The sequence below is a fragment of the Parasteatoda tepidariorum genome, chromosome 9, assembly GCF_982258835.1.
Source record: "Parasteatoda tepidariorum strain Cologne lab strain chromosome 9, Ptep-v5.0, whole genome shotgun sequence".
In the NCBI taxonomy this organism is placed as follows: domain Eukaryota; kingdom Metazoa; phylum Arthropoda; class Arachnida; order Araneae; family Theridiidae; genus Parasteatoda; species Parasteatoda tepidariorum.
The window spans coordinates 78960173-78983274 of record NC_141763.1 but is presented as its reverse complement, the minus strand read 5'-3'; the positions used below and the strand labels follow the sequence as shown (position 1 = coordinate 78983274).

At 28.0% G+C, this 23102-nt stretch overlaps 1 protein-coding gene across 3 annotated transcripts in view; it reads left to right on the top strand.

Annotated features, from left to right (window-relative positions):
- The window catches only part of LOC107443275 (glycine receptor subunit alpha-2), a 113766-nt gene that overhangs the window by 77691 nt on the left and 12973 nt on the right, over nt 1-23102 (top strand). For all 3 annotated transcript variants that reach the window (XM_043044577.3, XM_071186509.2, XM_071186510.2), the window contains exons 2-3: nt 11757-11864; nt 19094-19173. In XM_043044577.3, coding sequence (XP_042900511.1) covers nt 11800-11864; nt 19094-19173 — 145 coding nt within the window. In that variant the 5' untranslated portion in view covers nt 11757-11799. The remainder of the gene's footprint in view (nt 1-11756; nt 11865-19093; nt 19174-23102) is intronic.

The following is a 23102-nucleotide window of genomic DNA, read 5'->3' as shown; positions in this document are numbered from 1 at the left end:
TTTTAAATAGAATTTACTTCAACGGTAAAAATAGAATTTAACTTTATGTATTTCACTTCTCTACTTTAACAATGGGTAGAAAAAATAAAGAAGACAAAAAAGTGATATCTTTTGCAGAAAGTTCAGATCAAACGATTTTTCAGATTCAAAGCTTTCAAAAATCGTTTGATCTCAAACTTCACTAATGATCTCTTGGTTTTTGGTGTTCATATTTGCCTCTTTTGTCTCAAGTTATTGAGATATACGATTAATTTAGTTCCAGATATTATATTAGTATTTAAATGAGCTTCAAAAAACTGAGCGGCAGATATGAATAAAAGTGAATTTCATGACAAAACTAATAAAACTTTTTATAATAAAGGAAATTTGTTTCGTAAACTTTAACTATTTCAATAACTAGTTTTTTCATTAAAATATAATGCTTTTTTTTCAAAATTGTTTGTGCTATTATGATAGAATTTCACACGACTTTAATAATCAATGTTTTAAAATTTTGATTATTATTGTTGTTCGCATCGAGTACAGTTCAAGATGTTTTTAGCAAATATTTGAAAATTTATATTTGAAACTTATTTTTAAAAAAAACATTTTTCATTCATTTACTATTTATTATTAAACATGAAAATTATTAGATTTTAAAACTGTTTTTAACAATAAAATTAATTTTTACTATAATAAAGTGAGCGTGTCTTGTTGAGCAAAAAAATTAACATTTAAATTAATCATTTCTTAACAATTATAGCACATATTACAAAGTTTAATGTAATTTGTTAGTTATTTATATTTTTTGAATGGATAATTGAAGAAAAGTTTTTAATACATAATTTTATACATAATACATAATTTTCTACATAATACATAATTGTCTACATAATACATAATTTTATACACAATACATATTTTTATACACAATACATAATTTTAATACATAATTTTTTTCTGTATAATTTTAAGTATTTTAGTTCTATTAAAACGTCAATCAAAATGTGATGCAGTGCTATAAGTCTTTATCATCTATTGTTTGATTTTATAAGGAAAAAAAATCTGCTGTAAACGAATAGATATTGTAAAAAATACCATCTACGTCTTAGTTTTTTTCACAAATCACCAGTTAAGATTTAACGTTGAAAAGAATTTTGTGTTAGACAGCAATATAGAAACAAGCTTTTTTTTCACCCAATTTATTTTATGAATCTTCCACAACAATAAGAACAACGTAATTTCCGGTACAGCAGACCGACGTGCTTCTCACTTCCGGGATTGAATTTGTTCACCAAAAAGAGGGGAAAGATCCATGTAATGATTACAGAATGAAAAAAAAAGTTACACGACAAATTTTTCACTATTTTTGCTTATATACAGGATAAATGAAAAAGATCGGATCAATTTTGAGAAGCAATAAAACCTTAAAAATATAGGTATGGGAATATGTGGGTTTATAGATGTGTCATATTTATATATGTGACAAAACAAGTAAGTTTGATATTTAAAAAAAAACATCTTCCTTGAATCGTTTTATTCATGTTCACTATTTTCGTATGTCTTAATTTAATTTTATGTTTTGCTGAATTTTTTGGTGGCATTATAGGATTCGTGTGTTCTCTGGATTTTCCTAATTAATATTTTTTCTGTATTTCTCTTCTTTTTTTTCTGCTTTTTTTTTGTAAGGATACCGTAAAATCCATTTTTACTCAAACATTTTACGGAACAAAAAAAGATCTAAAATACCGTAATTTTTACAGTAATAAATACCGTAAAATCACTGACTCAATCGCTAAGTTAATAAATATTGCAGTAAAATTACAGTATAGTATTTTAATTTAAAAATAGATTTTACGGATGACGCACCCAATTTCAGCCGGAATTTCTTACTGTGTAGCGTTTTCCTTATTTACATGCCTTGATTCTTAGAGTAGTAAAACTTCTTGTATCTTTGCTTTATATACATTTCGATGGGTTATGGTAAAAATTGGTACTGATAAGAAATATAGTTTTGTCTAAGAAACTAACGGATTCTAATTTGTCGAGGAATAATGAGCTAACAACTAATCTAAATCAATCTCAATCAAAGCTCAATTTTCCTGTTTTATTAATAATGTCATCTGACTTGCTTTCCCTGAAGATGAGTCAAGCTATTTGGTTGCAGGATAACTGATTGAGCCTGCATTAAAACTTTAAACTGGAAAAACTTTATAAGTTGCTATTTTTATGATAAAATAGCCAAAATTGGAACCCATATAGCATGATTATATGACCAAAATTGGAACCTATACAGAATCAATGTGCATAGAAGCAGCATAAGATTTCAGAAAGCAGATTGCACGTCTTTTTTACTTCAGTAGATGCTGGAAAAACTTTGTACGCTACTATTTTTATGATAAAATCGCCAAAATTGGAACCCATACAGCATGATTATATCACCGAAATTGGAACCTATAACGAATCAACTTTCATCTTGCTAACTAACATATATTGCTTTTGTTTATTTCATTTGCTACAAGCTGCCTAAATAATCACAAAACAAATAAAAATTATATAAAATTCCAAACTTAATTTTTTTGTTCACTTTAAAATAACAGTTGACTTGCTTAGCCTAAAAGCCATAGACTTAATTCAAAAATTGTTCATACATTGATTACCAACTTGGGTTTATTTAAGCTGATTGTATATCTAAGTTTTTAAACTTAATGTCATAATATACATTACGTAATATTTCGAGCTTAGTAATTTCATTTAATTCTTAAACAAATATTTATTACTTTAAATCTTTGCTCAATATAAATAACCTTAAAATCTTTTTCTTTCAGAAAAACTGGTAGCAGAAATTATATAATTGTTCTTTTTTTTTTGTGGCTTGCTAACACTTTAATGTAAGTGTTAGCAAAGTAAATGTTTATCATAAATTTGTAACGTCCATCAAGTTTTATGTACAACCAAAACTTTTTTAAATGTGGCTTATGATTTTGCATTGTATTTGGCTCGACTTATGCTAAATCGTGAAATAATGGAAATCTCTTTTTCATGGAATGGCAACTTTTTCCCTACACTATTTAAGGAGCATTTTATTTCACAGATCACAATGGTCATTTGCTTCCTTCCTGGTTGCCCTTTTATAATAAAATTTATAAACTGAAAAATATCATCTTTAACAATTAATTAAGTTTTAAAGGAAAAGAGTGTTGTTTCTAATGGAACCCCCTTGTGGAAAAATATTGTATTTGCTAAAGCGTTCATAGAAGTTGCTTTTATAGTAGAATAATAACTTATATCCAAAGACCTTATATTTTGCTACTGCCTTAATACGGTGATGATTTTAACTGCGTTATCGTATTTATTTAAACTGGATTACACTATATTTGAGCTGAAACGTGATTCAATAAAATTATGCCTTATTGAAGTTGCTGCAAATTTTCACCATATTAGGGATTATCAGAGTTATCAGGTACAGAAGTTTAATTAGTTGAGCAGCTCAGGGAATTAGCAGTAAGCACGAGTATACTGCGTCAGAGGCAAGCGTTCCATTGGTTATTTTCATGGCCGCGAACAACAGATAAATCAGAGAAATTTGTCGAATATACTAAATAAGTTTGTCAGAAATATTAGATAAGTATGTTAGATATATTAGACAGATTTGTCACACATCAGAAAAACATGTTAAGGTCAGATACGTTTTATAGAGAAAAATTTGGTATTATATTAGGCATTAAAAAAAATTCAAAAAAAGAGGTCTCTTTTGCTCTGATCCTTCCTAAAGACGAAACGTCCCTTTGTCTTTTGAGTCAGATTTTAAACTAAGTAAACTATATAAGCGCAATTTTCCGAAGTCACTTTGCGTAGATAAGGTTACTGATCAACACTACCGTGTAAAAAACTGCGGATCAAATTACGGTAAAAAGTACAGGCACCCTGGATGTATCATTCCTGAAGTTCATTTTAACGTACATTCTATTTTTACCGTAAAATTTTATACCATTATTTTTACAATAATAGTTATTTAATTTCGGTAATTTAGTAATTGTACAGTAAATATCGTTTTAAAAGATTCTGTATATCAATTGTTGTGACATAAAATTAAATTTTTCATTGAAAAGTACCAGTGCTCTGAGTAATTTGATCCGGAATTTTTTACAGTATAGAAGAAGAAAACATGATGGTAAACAATACAAAAACGTGATTTATGATTTAGTGAAGTCACGAATTTGTTAGCTGTAATCGTAAAATGTTAAAAAATATTCTGTTCTACTAGATAGCAAAATAATATTATCGAAAACTATTTTAGCAAAAAGAGTTAAATGCAGCTATTATATTTTATTCCTTTAAATTTATCTACATTACATATTTTCTAGCTTTGTAGTTTCACTTAATTCCTAAATATATATTTAATACTTCAATTCTTTGCTTAAAAAAAGTTCCTTAAAATCTTTTTTTTTTCTTCAGAAAAACTAGTAGAGGGAATTATATAAGTGCTCATTTTTTACATGCTAGCACAATAATATAAGTATTAGCGAAATAAATTTTTACCATAAATTTGTAACATCCATCTTGTATGTTCCACCAATTAATTTTGAAACATGGCTTTTATTTTGCATTATATTTGACTCGACTTACTGTAAATCGCGAAATAATGGAGATCTCTTTTTTGTTGAAAGACAACTTTTTTTTCCTTCACACTTCAATGAACTTCTCATTTAGCAATCACTTCTCATTAAGTCATGGTGGTGGATCTAAATGTTTGTAACAATCTTATTATAAAAATTATAAACTTAAAAATATCATCTTTACCAATTAATCTGTCTTTAAGAGAAAAGAGTATTAGGAGCCCTCCTTCCGGAAAAATATTGTTTTAGCTAAAACTTTCATAGAAGTTGACTTCATAGAATAAAAAATATTTATATTCAAAGGTGTGTTTACTTTTAATGTTTTGCCAGAACAACTTATCCGGAATAAAATAATTCTCCACCATCAACAACAGCCTATACTGCATAATAATTTTATACTATTCTGTTCGTAATTTCTCGTGAAAAAATTTTAAATCCCAATTTATTAAATTGTTATTTTACCACATTCAACCAAAACAATCAAATAACCAAGCTGTTAAGTGTGAGAAAAAACGGTTATTTATTGTTTTTACCTAATACGGTTTAACAACCAAAATTCTATTCATCCTAAGTAGGCCACCTTTATGAAACCATTTTGTTCCATATAGTTAAGTAGATACTGTAACTGAGAGGGTTAATCCACAAATTATAACCGGCTGAACAGGACCCAAGACAATTAGAATACGAAACCATTCACGCATAAATGGTGAAGACCCCACAGAGCTTTAATGTCCAGTTAGGAACTATGCTAGTGGTAAATTGTTCACAGCCGTAATGGTAAAAACATTTTCCTGACATAAACTTTATGGTAAATCGGAAGGACAGACTGCAGCTGATTATCACAATTGTAGACTGAAAGTTCTAACAGTGTGTAAAAAAATATTTAACGTATATGAATACTAATTTGGATGGATGTATAATGTAATATTTTAATATTTCTTGAAATATCACAACTCACAGTTGAAAATAGTGTAATACTTATGTCACTAATAAATAAGTTAATACGCACAATACTTAGCTAATTAGTAGAATAACCAGGGTTATGCTACGTTAAAATGCGGAATCAAGTTTTTCGGTAATTTACTTAAGTAACATTCAAAATTAACAGTAAAAGTTAAGTGTGTAGAAATGTAAGGTAAAACATTATTGCTAGTCATAAACTCCAAAATTGGATTGTCTGTTTAGCGACAGTTATAAAATGCAAGGTAAAGAAATGTTAATATCATAAACATGAAAATTCGAACTGCGTAATAATTAAAGCAATCTTATTATATGTTTTAAACAGTAACAAAGTAATAATAGCGTATATTTTTTATCAAAGAAACATGAAACAAATTAATTCTCGACGCAAACACAATTCAGTTTCTTTTCTCGAAGCAGCCAAGCCCACACACAAAGCAATACATTTACCGTTTTCATTCATAGTATTCTATCCACGCTATCAAACTTAAGCAATCAGACAAAGACGAATACCCTGATTCCTGGAATAATTGATGAAACTTCTCCGCCGCTACTTGAGCGTATTTCTATCTACGAGTGTTGACACGGCGTCAGTCGCGTGTTCATTGAGTAAATTTCTCGTCTGCCGCTTACTTCTTGACAATAGGTTTGAAGTTCTAGGGAAATGAGTGACTTTTGTCAGTTGAGAAAGTTTCTAGAAAGTCTCTTGAATGATGCTGAGCTTAGAATCCCTCTTATTCAATTAACGAGTACGTTTGTTTAAGCTGGTGGATACTCAGCATTGTTCTGATAGCTGATTCTCTATTCACGTTTTCTCTCTATTCCTTATTCACGTAGAAAATTGTTGTTGAAAAATGTGTTAGCTCAGATTATTCCAAAGGAAATTATTTAATGATAGAAGCTTTGGAAAATATTTGTTATTAACTACTTAAATCCGCGTTAATCAATTAATGCAATGATACGCAATTCAGGAAGAGCGTTATAAAGATAAGCAGGCATAGAAATAATAAGTTAGGTAATAAAATTAGACTTAAAAATGTGCTTTTTTAATTAGAATAATAGTTAGACAAAATATTATGAGTAGAAGATTTAAAAGGTTTTTGTGTTTTAATCCAAAAATCAAACGAAAAAAAAAAAGCTAGTCGTCTAACCAGATACTCTCAGTACTAATCCTCTTCGTTTAGTAATCGGAAAAAGTTGCACGATTTAACGCGTCTGGTGTTAGGCAAATCGAATGAGACTGAATTTGTAACGATAAAACTCTAAGTTTTGAAGTTATTATAGGTTGTTGTTTTTTTTTAAAAAAATTGCTACGATTCGCTTTTATCTATTTACTCATCTGACTTCAATATCTTAGACTAGTAAATTTTTATTTCAAATGTTTTTTTCTAGCAAAAGCGTAATGAAAAAAGTCTATTTCAGAATTTTCTTATGTATAAAATATTTTATTCCTTACTTTTACTTACTTGCAATTCTATCGCTATCCAAATGGGAGAAGTATGGTTTTTTGGTGTAATTTTTAAATGCTAACCAAAGTAGATAACCTCCTGATAAATAGTTGTGGAACAAGTCGATTGGATTTTATGAAACTTATTACTTGTATTTTACTTTATATTCATCGTAACGTAAGTATAACTCAAAGCTTCGACAACAAAAAAAAGGGGAAAAAACAGGAATAAACGATACATTATGCAAACACTGCATGATATATCATGTATTAGTATTTTACTCTTAGTAACTAGTAAAACATTTCACATTCATGAATTGAGTCTACGGGGCCATGGGAAAGAAATAAAAACATTTTATACCATAATTGCGTAATATAAATAGTGAAATAAATATATTATTACGAAAACCCATCTAAGATCTATATTATTTATTTTATAGACATTGTCTGTGGTTTCAATCGATAGTATAGCTAGAAAAAGACACAAAAACAAAACCTCAATTGTAAATATAGCAACGTCAATATTGCAGAGAAATACAACTGAAAAATACTTATTTTCTACTTATAACATTTTTTATATTATTGCATAAATTTATTACATAAATACTACATAAATGTTTGAACTATTCGACCTATTAAATTGTGTTTGAAAGCATTCAATTCAGTATAAAAATACATAGAAAATAATGCTTGTTTGAGTTCGACCAATTTTAGAAAAAAACAATTAGCTCTTCTGATGAAGGAGTTTCATACACCATAAGAAACCCCGGATTGAATTGCAATAAAAAATACCGGCACTCAGGAATCCGGTACTTTTTCCACAAAATCCATATTGCCCTGAGCATGTTACGGAACAAAAACGGTTATGTACTGTAAATTTTACAGAAATTATTACTGTAAAATTACTAAAGCACTTTAAGTAAATAAATATTACTGCAAAAATTGTGGTTTAATATTTTGTAGTAAAAATGGATTTCATGGTAAATAGGATTTTATGAAAGAGGCACCCAAAGTAACAATGCTTTATACTTTAATTTAATCCAGAATTGTTTACAGTGCAGCCAAAAATCCCAAACCGACAATACAATTGAAAATAATGAAATTGTATCGTGCTATATGTTAAAGCTGATACAAAAATGATTCAGTACTAAATGAGAAGGGATGGCTAAGTTATTTCAGGATCCAAAAATTTGTTTTTATCTGAAAATAAACTTCATCTAAAACTCGAATGAATGGATGTATGAATGGGACCGCCCTATAAGCGGGTGTGACGCATGGGTGAGTCAGAAGTTAAATTCTTGACTACAGATGGCGCCACTGGAAAACAAGAACAATCGCACCCCCTCTGTATTTTGGCCAAAGACAGCAATAACATCTAAAAGCTGTAACTACAAATAATAATTTTGAATGATGAAATATCTGGTGCAAATTATCAAGCAAACACAAAAGAACCTGAGAGTTGCGGAAACTGTATTTTAGATAATAATCCGCCTAATATGAGAGTTCTTACTACTAATATTTCGTAATAAGTTAATATAGGATATGGGATGAAAATAAAGAGAAAAAAAATTCGGGTAAAATTACTGAACTGTATGACAATGAGATTCCAGGTAAGAAAAAAATCTGGTTAATGAAACCAAAATATTCTGTATTTAAACCATTCATTATGTCATTTTTCCGTTCATATGGTAACGACCTACCGAGAATTATGGTTTTCATATTTATAGTTCATATTACGACACATTTTGTGAAAAATTCAATACAGAAAAGTAAATTTAACGGAATAAATGGTTTTTATGCTCTGCATATAAATCATATTTAAAGCCAAAATTTCTTTTTCGTGTTCCCATAGAGTACTGAATAAGTTAGTATAGGATATGGGATAAAAATAAGGAGAAATGAAATTCCCATATTTCGTGTTCTCCGAAGCACAGCCAATTTTATAATATACTGGTAATTGTGATAAATAATCATTTTTCTCAGTATATATATATATATATATATCCTTAGATTCTCTCGTGATATTTTGATATTTATCAAGGCATTACTAGAGAATCTGAGAATTAGGAGACACGCATCTCTCTGCAGATTTCTAGCAACCAGAGGGTTCTTATTACAGAAAATATTTTTGAATAGGTAAAATATCCAATACAAATATAATAAATATCCATATCAATATTTAAAATATTAAATTTATTCGAATTTGTCATATTTCAATTAAACTTATCCATGTTTATATCTGGAATAAATACTTACCAAAGAATGGAATATTCTTTAACTATAAATGACAGATCCATACAAAAAGTAAAATAAGCATCGCTCATAACGTAAAGAAAAGACGGAAATATTCTTTAGTTATTTTCTTCTTACGCCCTATTTCTTTAAAACTTATTTTAAACTAGTTTAGATTTTTGCTCCATAAAAAATTTTCCTGAGAACGTTTTGATAGAACTGAAAATATTGAGCTGTCTGTCATCTGAGCCAGCAAAAATGCTGTTGCATGCATTCTTTTTATTGTTCGAAAATTTATTGCTCCCAAGTTCAAATATTAACTCATACATAGAATTTTCTTCGAAAATTTCTACTTGAATTGAGAATTTTCTACTAGAGCCCCGATTTTACTATTATTTTCCTTTAAAATACAACTAAAACAAGTGTAAAGTTGTTGTCTTTTAAAGAAATAGGTTTATCGATGTTTTGTGACTATACTTTTTAGCTCGAATAAAAGTATATTTCTGTTATAGGAAAAAGCAGGGAAGCAAATTGCAATCCATTAAGAAATTATACTTGTGCATGCGGTCTCAAAACAGATTAAACTTCTTTTTTTGCGTTGGAAATGAGGAGTTGAATAGTGCGCAATAGGCTGTGAGAGACGAAAACTTTTAAATCGAAATCTTCATATAATCAAATAAACTATGCTATAGTTTATGTTATTATTAATTTATGCAGGTAATATAAATTGAAGCCGTGCTTTGATTTTAGAGAAGCTTTTAATAATTTTAGCAAGAAAAAGGTGTTTTAATTAAACTGTAGGAGAATAAAATCACCGGTTCTGATTTATAAATACTGTCGAAAAAGAATTAGTTATGTATCGGAAAGAGTTAGTTATATATCGAAAAGTGTTAGTTGTATATCGAAAAGAGTTAGATATATACAGTCGAACCCCGATTTAACGAATTCATAGGGACCGAAAATATCAGTTGCTGAATCGAAGATAATTCGTAATATCGGGAGCAAAATTAAAAAATAAATTAACCTTATGAAAAATCTGAACATGTTTAATAATCAAAGACACAAAATTTATTCAGGAACATACTTTTTACTCAGGAATTTAAAATACAGTGAATGATTGCAAGATGATTAGTTTGAAATTGTAAAACATTTCGTGAGTAAGGTTTGCTTATTTCCTTGATTTCTTACTTTAAAAAGTTTTTGTAAAGTCATGAAGAGAAGAAAATACTCCTTCATTTACATCTTCCTGCATTAGATAAATTTTCATTGTTTCCAAAACGTGCAAAGCATCAGAAAAAGTAACAGCCTTCACTGGAGATTCATTATCATCTACTTCTGTGCTGTCGCTATTCATTGTTTCCTATAAATCTACTTCAATAACTTCACTTTTTCTTCATTTTGTATTATTCAAAATTATTTTTTATTGTTTGTATTATGAATGAGTGAAAATTATAAATGAGTGAAAAATATTATATTTACAGTTTTAATAATTTATGGTTATAAAATACAGAATGAAACGCCGATTTCTTTTTTGCGTTCCCTTACAAAAGGTGCTTTTGAGGTTTGTTTCAGCTTGGTTTGAGGCGTCAATGTTGAGTTAAGGTTTATTTAAAGTTGATTTAAACAAGCTTAAAAGATCAATCTCTCAAGGTGTGTAGTATAAAGTTGTTGGAGCTACCAGCTTAGAGAGGTTTTTTTTGAGGTGTAGAGGCTATTTTTTTCTACACTGCTAGCAAATAGGTACAGTTGAGGAGTGAATTATTTCACTTAATTTTAACTAAAAGTATTGCTGAGTTATATATGAGCATGATTTTGTGAGGTGTAAATTAGGTTTATTAGTGAGGTTATTTTTGATGCAAAACATAACCTTATTTTCTACCTCAGGAGTATTTTTTTACATCTACCAATCTCGAAAAAACCTCAAAAACACCTTACATTTTTGTAAGGGTTAAAGATAAAATATTCCAAACACGGCTCGCTTCTAAACAATAATTTTTGAAATGTACATTTTTTTGCAGTTACTTAGATCTAAGAGAAACAATTATGCGGCATTGAAATATCCCTAATTTACAAAATCAGTTATTGATAAAATTTTGAATGTGAATGAAAATAAAAATTCAAACCAAATTTTTTTAATTTCATATTTAAGTACAAATACAATTCTGAAAATCTAACAGACTTTTTCAGTTTTACAGTTTATATAATTTAAAAAATACCAACATATATGTATGTTTTAATTAGAGAAAAAATTTTTTAAAAATAATACAGGTGTTCCATCTGCGTCAAAGGGTCAAACATTTTTTATAATAAAATATCATATATCATCAATATCACCATAGTTGAAGAACCAAACTAATTAATTATTCATTCATTCAAACATAATAAATGCACCTATCAATCGTTAGCTTCAGCCGTCAATTCTAAAATTCTTCCATATAAATCACCTTAACGTAATTTATCTAGTCATTAAACAACGACGAAGAGTTTTGTTTTACTATTAATTATCTTTTATATTTTAGGAATACAAATGGTTTTGCAGAATATTCTTTGTTATAGTGGAACATGATGAGTAAAATCAGATCTAAATGGATGCCTTGGATTCTCTTATTTTCTTTAAAGATTACATCGTAAGTAAAAGACATATTTAAAACTGTTGTTTTGATATTTTATGCATAACAAGATGAAATATTACACGCTTACTATAGTCTAGTTAATGAGAAAATATTTCTCGCAGGTTGGTTTGATCCGACTTGGGCAAAAAAAGGCAATAAAAATTAAATATAATGGTCATCTTGTATGATCAAAACAATGAAGAAATTAAAATCATCAGAAAGCCAATTTATTACAGATGACTTTTGCCAGGAACCTTCTTTTTAAGTTTCAAACTAAAGCAAATTGATCTTTGATGTTCTTTATCTCTCTTTTCGCTCTGATCTTGTAATGGTCAGTGTTGCCAGATTAAGGGTTTTCCCACTAAATTTAGGGGGATTTTTAATCTTCAGTGGGTACTTTTGGGGAATATGTTTTTAGGGGTTTGTTTTAGGGTTACTTGCGAATTTTACTAGTTTCATTTTGGTTACGTTGTAATATCAAATTTTATAACAGAATGTGTGAGATGGTAATATGAAAATCAATATGTTAAACCAAAACAAAAACATTAAGATTTAATTTTAGAACTTAACCCCTTTGTTGAATTGCTCGATCAACCTGTACGTTTGGTGAATTTGATTTCAAATTATTTAAAATTTTTGATGTGCATGGTTTAAAAATAATGCAAAAGGATAAAGAAAAAAAGAAGTACGTACAAAAGTACAAGAAAGATTGGGAACACGAAAAGCAGTTTAAGAGTAAATTAATAGTAGATACAATTGGTCATCCTTTTTTTTAATTAGCAGCACATTACTAATTTGCTGATAATAAAATATTAAAAAGTATTAAAGCAACGTTTTCTGTACATTATTTAACTTTTGTACTATTTTTTAATACTTATACATTAAGTTAAAAATTTTGGGGTTTTCTTTAAATTTTTGGTGGATTTTACAACGCTATCTGGGGGTAAACGGTTATCGGCACCTGGCAGCACTGGTAATGGGATACCTGCGAGTGATGTAGTGTGAATATCTCGATCCTGATTGGTTGTTGAAACGTGACTTTTGCTTACGTTCACAACTGTTCTTTTCATACTGTTTCGAGTAAGTCATGCCCGTCAAGTATCAGTTCTCTTTAGTAACACATTCTAAATTCTTTCACAAAGATTTTTTTTCCAAATATCTCAATTCCTTCATTATATATTTACACCGAGACTTAACACAGAAACAGGCACGACGCCATGTGGGACAAAAAAAAACTAATTATGCATCAAAGTTGCCAGGTACACAAAACAAAAATATATCAATGTTACACTAAAGTACTAAAACAAATAATAAATCTAAGTTAAGTAAATGAAGTAGACGAGAAAAAAATTATGTTTCAACTAATTCGATGTGCGACACAGCTTTGCATTTAATTAATTTTCTAATTAACATAATAAATTAATTAACATTCTAAACTTATGTAAAGAAACAAAGCTCATCTTTAATGCGCCATTTTGCTGAAAAAGATTAACTGGCGCTGACGTCATAGATCACATGGGTGGATATGGGAGGAATTCTTCTTCTTAAAGTGCACGTATCTAATTATTCGTCAGAATTTTATAATTTTTTATTCATTTAAAAAATAATTTTTGTCTCTTAATGTGCATATTTATTAACTTTATTTTTTATACAGATTCAAAAAATATATGCTAATGATAATTATTGCATTTCACATTTTCTAAAAAGAAAATATGATAAGAATAGTATTAAAATAGTTTACTATGGATTTTGTATTAGTTATTTATAGATACTCCAAAGAAACTAACAATTTTTCTTGTGCTTTTGTTACAAAAGAAATTTCAACTTTTAAGTAGCCTTTTGACTGCCGGGTTTTAGGGCTATCAAAATGTATAGTTTCTACACGACAACAGAGTTCTTTAATGCTAAGTCCTTAAGAAATATTCCAAGTAATTCTAAAAGAAATACAAACTATAATAGGCTCATATTCTTAACCTTCTTTAGGTCAAGCATAGAAATTTTATACAATGTGGTACTATTCCATTGAAATTTCTATTAATTACATTCATTAGGAGGCAAAAGTATTTCGTGCATGAAAAATAATATTCTACTTATGAAAAAAAAAATGTTAGTATTTGCACCATTGGCCAAAACAATGGACAAACTATTTAGTTGAACGCTAGCTTTTTTTAATGAAATTTGTTATATTTTTATTTCATTTACAAAAATTACAACTTTAATCCATCATAAACAATGATTAATCTCAAAGAGAATAAATATACATTTTCAAAAGTCGAATTTATCATCAACCATTTCAAGTTACGGAACTAGAATTCGAGATCGCAACGCTTGAGTACGCCCTCTAGCGGGAGCCTGAAAATATCAGGCATTTATTTATTAAGTTTTCATTTAGTTCTATCAGAATCATTAGCAGAGTCAGACGACATTTTCTAAGCAGCAATTAAGAAGCAAAATTTCCCTAAGGAAAAGGCCGAAGAACTTGAAAAAACTTGTCAGAGCATTGGTAAATCGTTCAGAAACAGAACACGCCAAACATTTGAAAGAAAATTCCTCAATAATTTTTAACTTCTATTATCAACAAACTTGCAACTGATAACTTCCGATTTCGGGATCGCATACTGTTACAGATGTGTGCATTACTGTAAAAAACATTATTCTGTCTTCAATTCATTACAAATTAAAGTGAAGTCAACATTGCTTTCTTCATTCCAATGATTAAATGTGAATTCAGAGCGTACAGAACTGTAATTCTTCTTCTTTATAGAATAGTATGCATTTCTGTATCTATATAATTCAGAAAACAACAATAAATAATCATCCGAATTACTTGAAACAGTATCATTTGTGCTGATTATTAATACATTTTTATCGTTTTCTTAGCAAGTATTTTTTAGTTTTGAAAGAATAATTTCAACTGGAATTCAGTTATTCAGTTTTTAAGCCACATATTAAAATTCATATCGAGATCTTACAACTATAAAATTTTGCTGTATGTTATGTTATCCAATCTACACCTACCGCCAATCTACACCTAAAATTTTTGCCACAAATCATAAAATAAAACACTTTATTTAAAAACAAAACACGCTCAAAATTCAAAACACTGATTTAAAATCAAAGTAGTGAATCGGATTTCGGTGGAAAATGGGCCGATATAGAGTTTAACATAGATTCAAAACAATCTCTATTTTCTTTCACCTGATGCTGCCACCATATGAATTCTAATAAATAAGATTCCAAATGAAATAACATTTCCAAAAAGTACGTTTACCTAGATGTCATGGGAATTGGTACATTTTCGTTTTTTTGGCAAAATATTTCGCTCTTGAAAAAATAAAATTGCATCTTGTTCTATTTTTGGTAAATCCCAAAGAGGCATTTTCGTAGCACTAAAAAATGGTGTCTAAAATCGAAGAACATATCATTTTGGAATTCTCCGGGTTTACAAAGCAGGTAAGTGTTGTAATTTATAAAATAAAAAATTTTACTTGAAAATATTTTTTATCTTATTTGACGATAATTCTCTATAGAATGGTTTTCTATGTCCGATTATGAATAAAAAAAAACATGAAAGTTTTTTATTTTAATGTGAAGAATTTTTAAAATTGTGTGTGTGTGTGTTTTCTTTTTTCTTCTTTTTTTTCTTTTTCTTTTTTTTTTTTTGCTTCGTAAGCATTCTTTATTTCACGTTTTTTAATTTCTAAATAACGATTTTTATTGAAACTTAAAATATTTCGATAAAAAATTTTGTCAAAAACCTTTTTTAACAAAATAAAATTATACAAAATTATGAGGCTTATGTATACTTTTTGCTTATTTTAATGTTTGAGGTAATATGATTCTTAAAACTATGGAATGAAAAGTTGAAGTAGGCCTTTCATGTTATATCATTAAATTTAGTAAAACAATTTTTCAGGCATTAGATTCTAACTCTAATAAGAAGATACATATTTTTTCTGTTTATTTAAAAATATTTTTCCTATGTGTTTTGATGTTTCCTTTCTAAAAAAAGAGATACCATTTTGTTTTCGTTTGCATAAGAAAGAATATCAAACATTTTTCTTTTTTAAATTTAATAAGCCACAATAAAGAAGGAACGTTACAATGCTACACGCTACATTAAAGACATCTGTAGAGTAACTGAATGACTATTCAAATAGAAATTGCAGGTATTAGCCTCATACAACAACGCCCCCTATAGTTCGCTGCGATCGCGAATAGTTAAAAAAGTTCTCAACAGAAACTGCTTACTCTAATTGAATTATTAATAATTTATAGATGGCATTAGAATCCTTAACAATAGTAAAGAAAAAAATGAGTAAAAAGTATACCTCACAGTGTTAATGAGAAATAATTATTGCTATGGTGCGCTTAAGCACTTTTGGTCAAAAATGGATTAACGAATAATGAAATCGATTTCTAATTAGCAAACATTCTTATTGGATCAGCTGCGACCAGTTTTCCAAAATCGCAACAATCAAATGTTTAAATTTAATTGCTTGTTTTATATGGACATTTCTTTACTTATTATAAGTTACACTGACATATGCAGGATTTTATGCTTGTTACAATGTTGTAAGCCCCTGCTCAATATAGCTCAATTTAACGAATGATATCACAATAATTCTTTGAAGGTTACTGTGGAATTCGAACCCGCTTCCTGCCCGTTACACTGTAAAAAATATCCGTTGTTTTGCGGTATATTTATTGGTTTAAAGGTTTTCTGATCATAAAACAATTTTTCTTTATTTTTCACCCTTATTACAAACGAGTTTAAACCGTCAGTTAAAATTCTAGTTTTCGTCACACTAGATGCGTTCCGTGATATAACTTTATCTTTTCTCTAAAATTTTTACGATTATTATCTAGACTTGCTCTTACCTTTTAGCTATTACTTTACAAATTTGAGTCGCGTACATATAAAACTGCGATTCAATATTTTTGTCCAAATTGATACAACATTGACGCAAAATTCACACTATCACTATTTCATGACAAAACACCAGAGCCGCAGTGGTTCAAGGAACAGAGCGTGCACCTCACAATGAAGTCCTCCCGGTTCGGTTCCCAGCGATGACTGGTAGTTCGAAATTCTGCCGACGTGAAATGTTCATGTCTGAATTGAGTATAGATTTACTGTGTAACTTTCAGAGAGAAGACTTGTTCCCACATGATAAAAGTCTAATGAGGCAACAGATTTATTTTTAATTGTTGTTATAAAAACTTGCTTTGTTACGATAAAAAAAAAGAAAAAATACAATCTGATTACAAATTTTCTTCGTAATTCTTACGGAAAATACTTGTTTTTGTACGGTAAAAAACCGTTGTTTCTACGAATTTTCTTCGTTAATTTTACGTTTTTGCAGAACAAACCCAGCTACTGGCTTAAAACAGTAAATTTTACAGTATTTTTTACAGTGTACGAACGGTTTGGCTGAATGGTCAGTCATGGAGGCCCCTGTGTATACTGCATTTTTTTATTAAAAAGTTTCAGTAAGAAATTTAGTTGATGCGAGGCTAGAAAATATTTTCCCCATGAATAAAAGTTCATTATTGAAACTTTTTTTTTCACATTAAATCGTTTTGTGTAAAAAAAATTATTAAATCATTTGACTTTTATAAAGTTCTTTTTTTAACATTAATCATAAAAAAGAAGGATAGAAAACATATCCATTCTTCTGTATAGAATTAAAAAACCAATTGAATTTTTTCAACTTTTTAAGTACGGAAACGATTTATTTTTCAAAAAAAATATTGAGAGAATGTGATAGAGGTAATTTTTTAAATAAATTTACGACTAATTTTTTTGTAATTTGATTTTTTACTGATACAAATTTTTATTTGAACATTTAAAGCTAATCAAACATATTTTAAAAAGAAAAAAAAAGCTTTTTTTGGGTTTTAAGCAAGAATTAAGATTTTTGCTTCACTTTTTAGTTTTCAAACCATTTTTTTTTTCGACGTAAAAAAATAAGGATTAAATAAGTGGAAAATCTAATTTAAACAAGCATCCGGTTTCTCTTCATTATTATTGCTTGTGCTTTCAATTCATCAAGAATAAATTTTTTAACTACATTAAAATAACTTAATTATCTTTAGAATAATCTCGACTGTAATTTAACGAATTTATAAAAAAAAACAGCCTCTTCAAACATCCTTCATTACCACTGAAGTATTCTTCATTCGTTGTAGTTTCATTAATTTTTTATGATAAATTTTGCAATGAATGTCTTCTCGAGAGTCAGCAATTTATTTTCATCAAATATTCTCTCACGTGACTAGTTTCCTAAAATAATATTTGTTCTAAAGAAAAAATATGAAAAACTTTCTTGGAGAAGTTTAAAGTCTCTGTCTAAGTATTTCTAACATTTATTTGATGCGTCAAGGCAAATGCTAGTTAAGAACGAATGCATATTTAATTTCAAATTTAAATATAATTTTAAAACAAACTTGCAATTAATAAAATATGTATTATTTTTTATTAAACTTTTGAATGTATATAAATTAAATATTGCATCTTTTTTATGGGAGGTTTTTTACTAATTCTGTAATTCAAACTAAACTATATTTTCAAAAATCAATTTTTGAGCGTAATTCAACTCCCTATCTTAATTATTTTTACGTCAATACTTTCTAAATAATAATTTCAAAAAATACGCAATTTTTTTCACAGTCCGAAATTTCGACTTTTTTAGTACAAAATTAATATATTTTGTAACATTCAATTTAAGTTAGGTCAGCCTTTCATTAAAAGTTAATTTTTTATATACTTATTTATTTTCTAAAAATAATGTTTATTTTATAATATGTGCCTTATATGTAAAATTTTTTAAAATAAATGTTGTAAAAAAGAGCTATGTTTTAATTTTTAAAAAAATGAAATTTTAAAATATCATTGCAATTGTTTAAATTTTCACTATTTTTATTACAGTTCGTGTTTCACATAAATTAATATTTTATGGAAGATTTTCTCTAATTTTAAACTTGTAATTAAATTATATTTAAAATATCAATATATAAATGTAATTCACCTTTATAAACGAAATTATTCTAGGTAAATACTTTTTAAATTATAATTCTTAGATCTAATTTTATTTTTTATTTATATATATCTAAAGTTTCTAGCTTACTAATTTTTAATATCATTTTTTAACTAAAATTTCTTGTAATATCTGTCTATTATTTTTATAATCATCATTGCAAATATTCCTAAGCAGAAAATTTTCATCTTTGTTTTTTTTTAGGTTAAATAGCTTAGATTTCAAAAGTATTTTACCTGATAATCCAGATGAGTATGATAATTTGCAGCCTCCAAAGGAAAATGGTAATATATTTGTTTGTTTTCTATTTATAATATGTTACATACTGTGTTTTAATTGGGTATAATATAGCCAACGTCACAGGTTGTGTTGTTCCTACTAAATTTAACCCATGAACGGCATTTTCTGCGAGCCTAACTTCAAGCCACAAATAAACAAACGAAGTGTTCGATCGTTTAAATAGCTGCTCGCCAGATTTTATTGCATTATAAAGAAAAGTTATTGAAACTAAATACAACTAAATAAACAACAACAACTAAAACAAATAACAACAACTACTAATAACAATAACTAAATAAAGAACAACTAAATTCCATTCGTTTAGCATTGCGTCATATGTTGTTCCTACTAAATCGAAGTAGTTGTGTTTTTTTCATATTATACCCAATTAGCTTATTTTCTCGTTTGCGGGGGTAAATTTTACACTTAAAATTTCAATTTCTTTTCCATAATTTAGATCACTGGAATCTCTGTTGTAGCAACTATTTTTTGATAAAAATCCTAGTCTGATCCTGAGTTTCCTGATCTCTAAACATTCTATTTTTTTTTCATGTTTATTTTTTCTCCGAATCAACAAAATTTTAAACAATATATTTCAACCTGATTTCTTATACTTGGTCAATCATAGATATTAAAAGAAAATTCTCTAGGAAATTTTTAAGAAATAAAAAGCCAAAAAATAAGATTTAAATTTTCAAAGATCATGAAGTGATTCCTATATATATACTGACTGAATTACATTATTTTTTATTTGTTGGAAAATTTTGCATAAAATTTTAAATTTTTGCATAAAATACGCGAATTTCAAGCTAAGTTTTGTGAAAAAAATTAAGATCTACTTTGCAAATACAAACTCCATAGATAAATTGTGTGAAAAAGTAAACTTTGAATGTTACCTTTGTAACGCAGAATTTTAGTTAAACATATTTTCATACTTTTTTCATTCTTTTGTATTATTTAAAGTCAAAATAAGTGGAAAATGTTATATTTAGAATTTGAATAATTTATGTTTGTGAAATACGGCATGAGCCGCAGGCGCCTTTTTCTGCGTTAAAGCTAGCATCTTCCAAACAATAATTTTTCAAATTTGCACTTATTTTCAGCTGTTTAGGTCTAAGAGACACAGTTATTTATCATTTAAACTTCTTTAATTTACAAAATTAATTATTGATAAATTTTTGGGTGTGAACAAAAAATGTTTTCATACTACCTTTTATGAGATTTATATTTTGATACAAATATAATTCTCATAATTCAACAGATTTTTTCTAGTAAATATTGTATTCATTTTTATAATTGAAAGATACCTAAATATACTTTTTCTTGTAATTAGAGCAGAGGAAAACAGAGGAAACAGAGGAAAATGTATAAAAAAAGACACAGGCCTCTCATCTGCGTCAAAGAGTTTCTCATATAAATTACTAACTTAAATTTTATAAAAATTCAGCATTTTGAAATGTTCGTTAAATATAGAAATCTAAGCTAAAATTTCAAGAAAACGCAGAAATTGTTCAGGCTATTATTACACTAATTATTTTCAAAACATATTATACTATTATAATAATTTTTAACATATACGAGGACTGTTTTTTAAGTAAGGGCAAATTGAAAATAAAAACCAAACGAAAGAAAATTTTCATGACGCAAATTTATTTTTTGACTCTACATACGTTTCGTTTTTCTTTTTTTCCAAAATAGTTGCCAAGTTTTCTTAAACACTTATCGTAACTTACAACTAGATTTAGAATACCCTCATCATAGTAACTTGCCACCATAGGTCACTACCGTTTTCACGTTTTAGTCCTCGTTGTACTGATTGTCCATAAAATGATATTTGAAACATCGAAAAAGATGATGAAAAAAAACTTAGCACAAGGTCTGGGTAATTTGAGAGGCAGTACATAATTTCCCAGCCATAAGAGTACAATAAAGCTCGGGACTGAGCTGTGGAGAGACTCATTGCTATGAAGTAGCAAAATTTCCTGTCAGCATGCCAGTAGGAAGCTTCGTAAACTTCACAAATCTGCCGGTGAATGTATGCAGCTGACAGGTTTTTTGTCGACTAAAAACGCACCACTGACAGTACCTCATACGCGGTGGGCGATTTCTTAAACTTGAACATTTTAAAGATACAGAACTGTCCGTACAGTTTATCTACACAGTTGTAACTGAACACAATTGCACCCAAGAAATACCAGGACACGACGCAAGCACTCGTTGTGACGTAAGAGTAACCTATTAGTGTAATCAACAAAACGACCCTTACTTAAAAAACAGCCCTCGTATTATACTAACTTTTAACAAATAATATATTAATTTCTAATATTATATTATATTATAAATTTTAAACACATTAAAAAGTAGATACATGCTGCTAGGATTTTACCCTGCAAATTAAAAAATATCTGAAATAAACTACTACAAAGCGGGCTAAAATTTTTCTGAAATGCATAAAAAATTAAGGTTTTATTTTGTTAATTTGTAATGATTTATTAAAATATCTTAAATATAGATTATACAATAAAATTAAAGTCATCATAAAAACATTATAACTACGTTTGATTAGAGATATTTATAGTCGATTTTATGCCCCATCATTCAAACAAATTTTTTCAGAACATGAAAAAATTCGAATCTAAAAAATATTTCAAGATATCCAACAAGTGCATAAAAACATCTTGACGTTATAGGTATATCTCTTATGACTTTTTATATAATATATACTATCTATTTTAAATATATCTATTCACTCGTCGGAATGTTGTTACTATTACAATCTTATTTCAGCTTTTCGTAGTTTGAAATTTCCGGAATGCTAAGGCAATCGAATGAATTCGTCGAAGTGGAGATAATACTCCAAGTGAAGATTATTTTCCCAGCGTAAATGAAGTGAAAATAATTCCCTCATTTTAACTCAGAAGTCACGTGAACTGAACAGTCTATCGTGAAAAGGACTGACAAACTTAGACCCTAGACTTCAAAGTTTATCATTAGGTTAGGCATCATATATATATATCAGAATAAAATCTTTTAATTTAAAAATTAATTTTAAATTTATTCAAGTTATAGACTTTCTCTCATTGTAACAGTTTGTACGAATTTTCCCATTTGGGATAAAAATCTGTCTTTTTATTAACTTGTTATTTTGTAATTGTGTCTATAAAACGTAAATACTGCTTATCAATTTTAAATTACGATCTTTTTAGCATTAACTTCACAAACAAAGAATGTTTTTGTTCTGGATATTGTAGAATATAAGATGCAAATAATACTTTAAATATTGCATTAAAGAAAACATTTTCCCTATTTACCTAAGCAGCCATACGTTTTTGTTGTCAAATATAATTATCAAAATAGCCCTAGTAATTTATTTTACGTTCATACTCATTATCAATTAAAATTTGATCAAATAACTAATACCTTAAGATTATTAAGTATAAATAAACGTTGAACACTAAAATTCCATTCCCTTTAATAGTCTGATCCGCTACGGAAATAAAATTAGAGTCTACTTACTGTAAAGTTACTACGTTCTAATTAGTGAGACCTTTTAGAGTATTATAGTCTCAAAAATTGACGGGTTAGCTTTCTGTACGATATAGGTTAAAAGCGTTAATTACAAATTTTGCGATTAAGTAGGATATAACGTCTTGTAGACATAAAACAGAACACTTAAAATGTGTGTTTGTTCTCGATTTTCAAGAGAAAATATTATTTAAAATTATTATTCAATATTCAAGAGAAAATATTATTTAAAAAAATTGATTAACTGCATGAAAGGAAAACGCACATACACATAGAAAACAAAATACATTTCGACATATATAATAACTTATTAAAGTGAAACAACCTATTGAATCAAAACTTAAGGTAGGGAGCCAAAAATGGCTTTGCTTTGAAGATTTTTCCTAATTTTCTGGTTAAGTCTGTGATT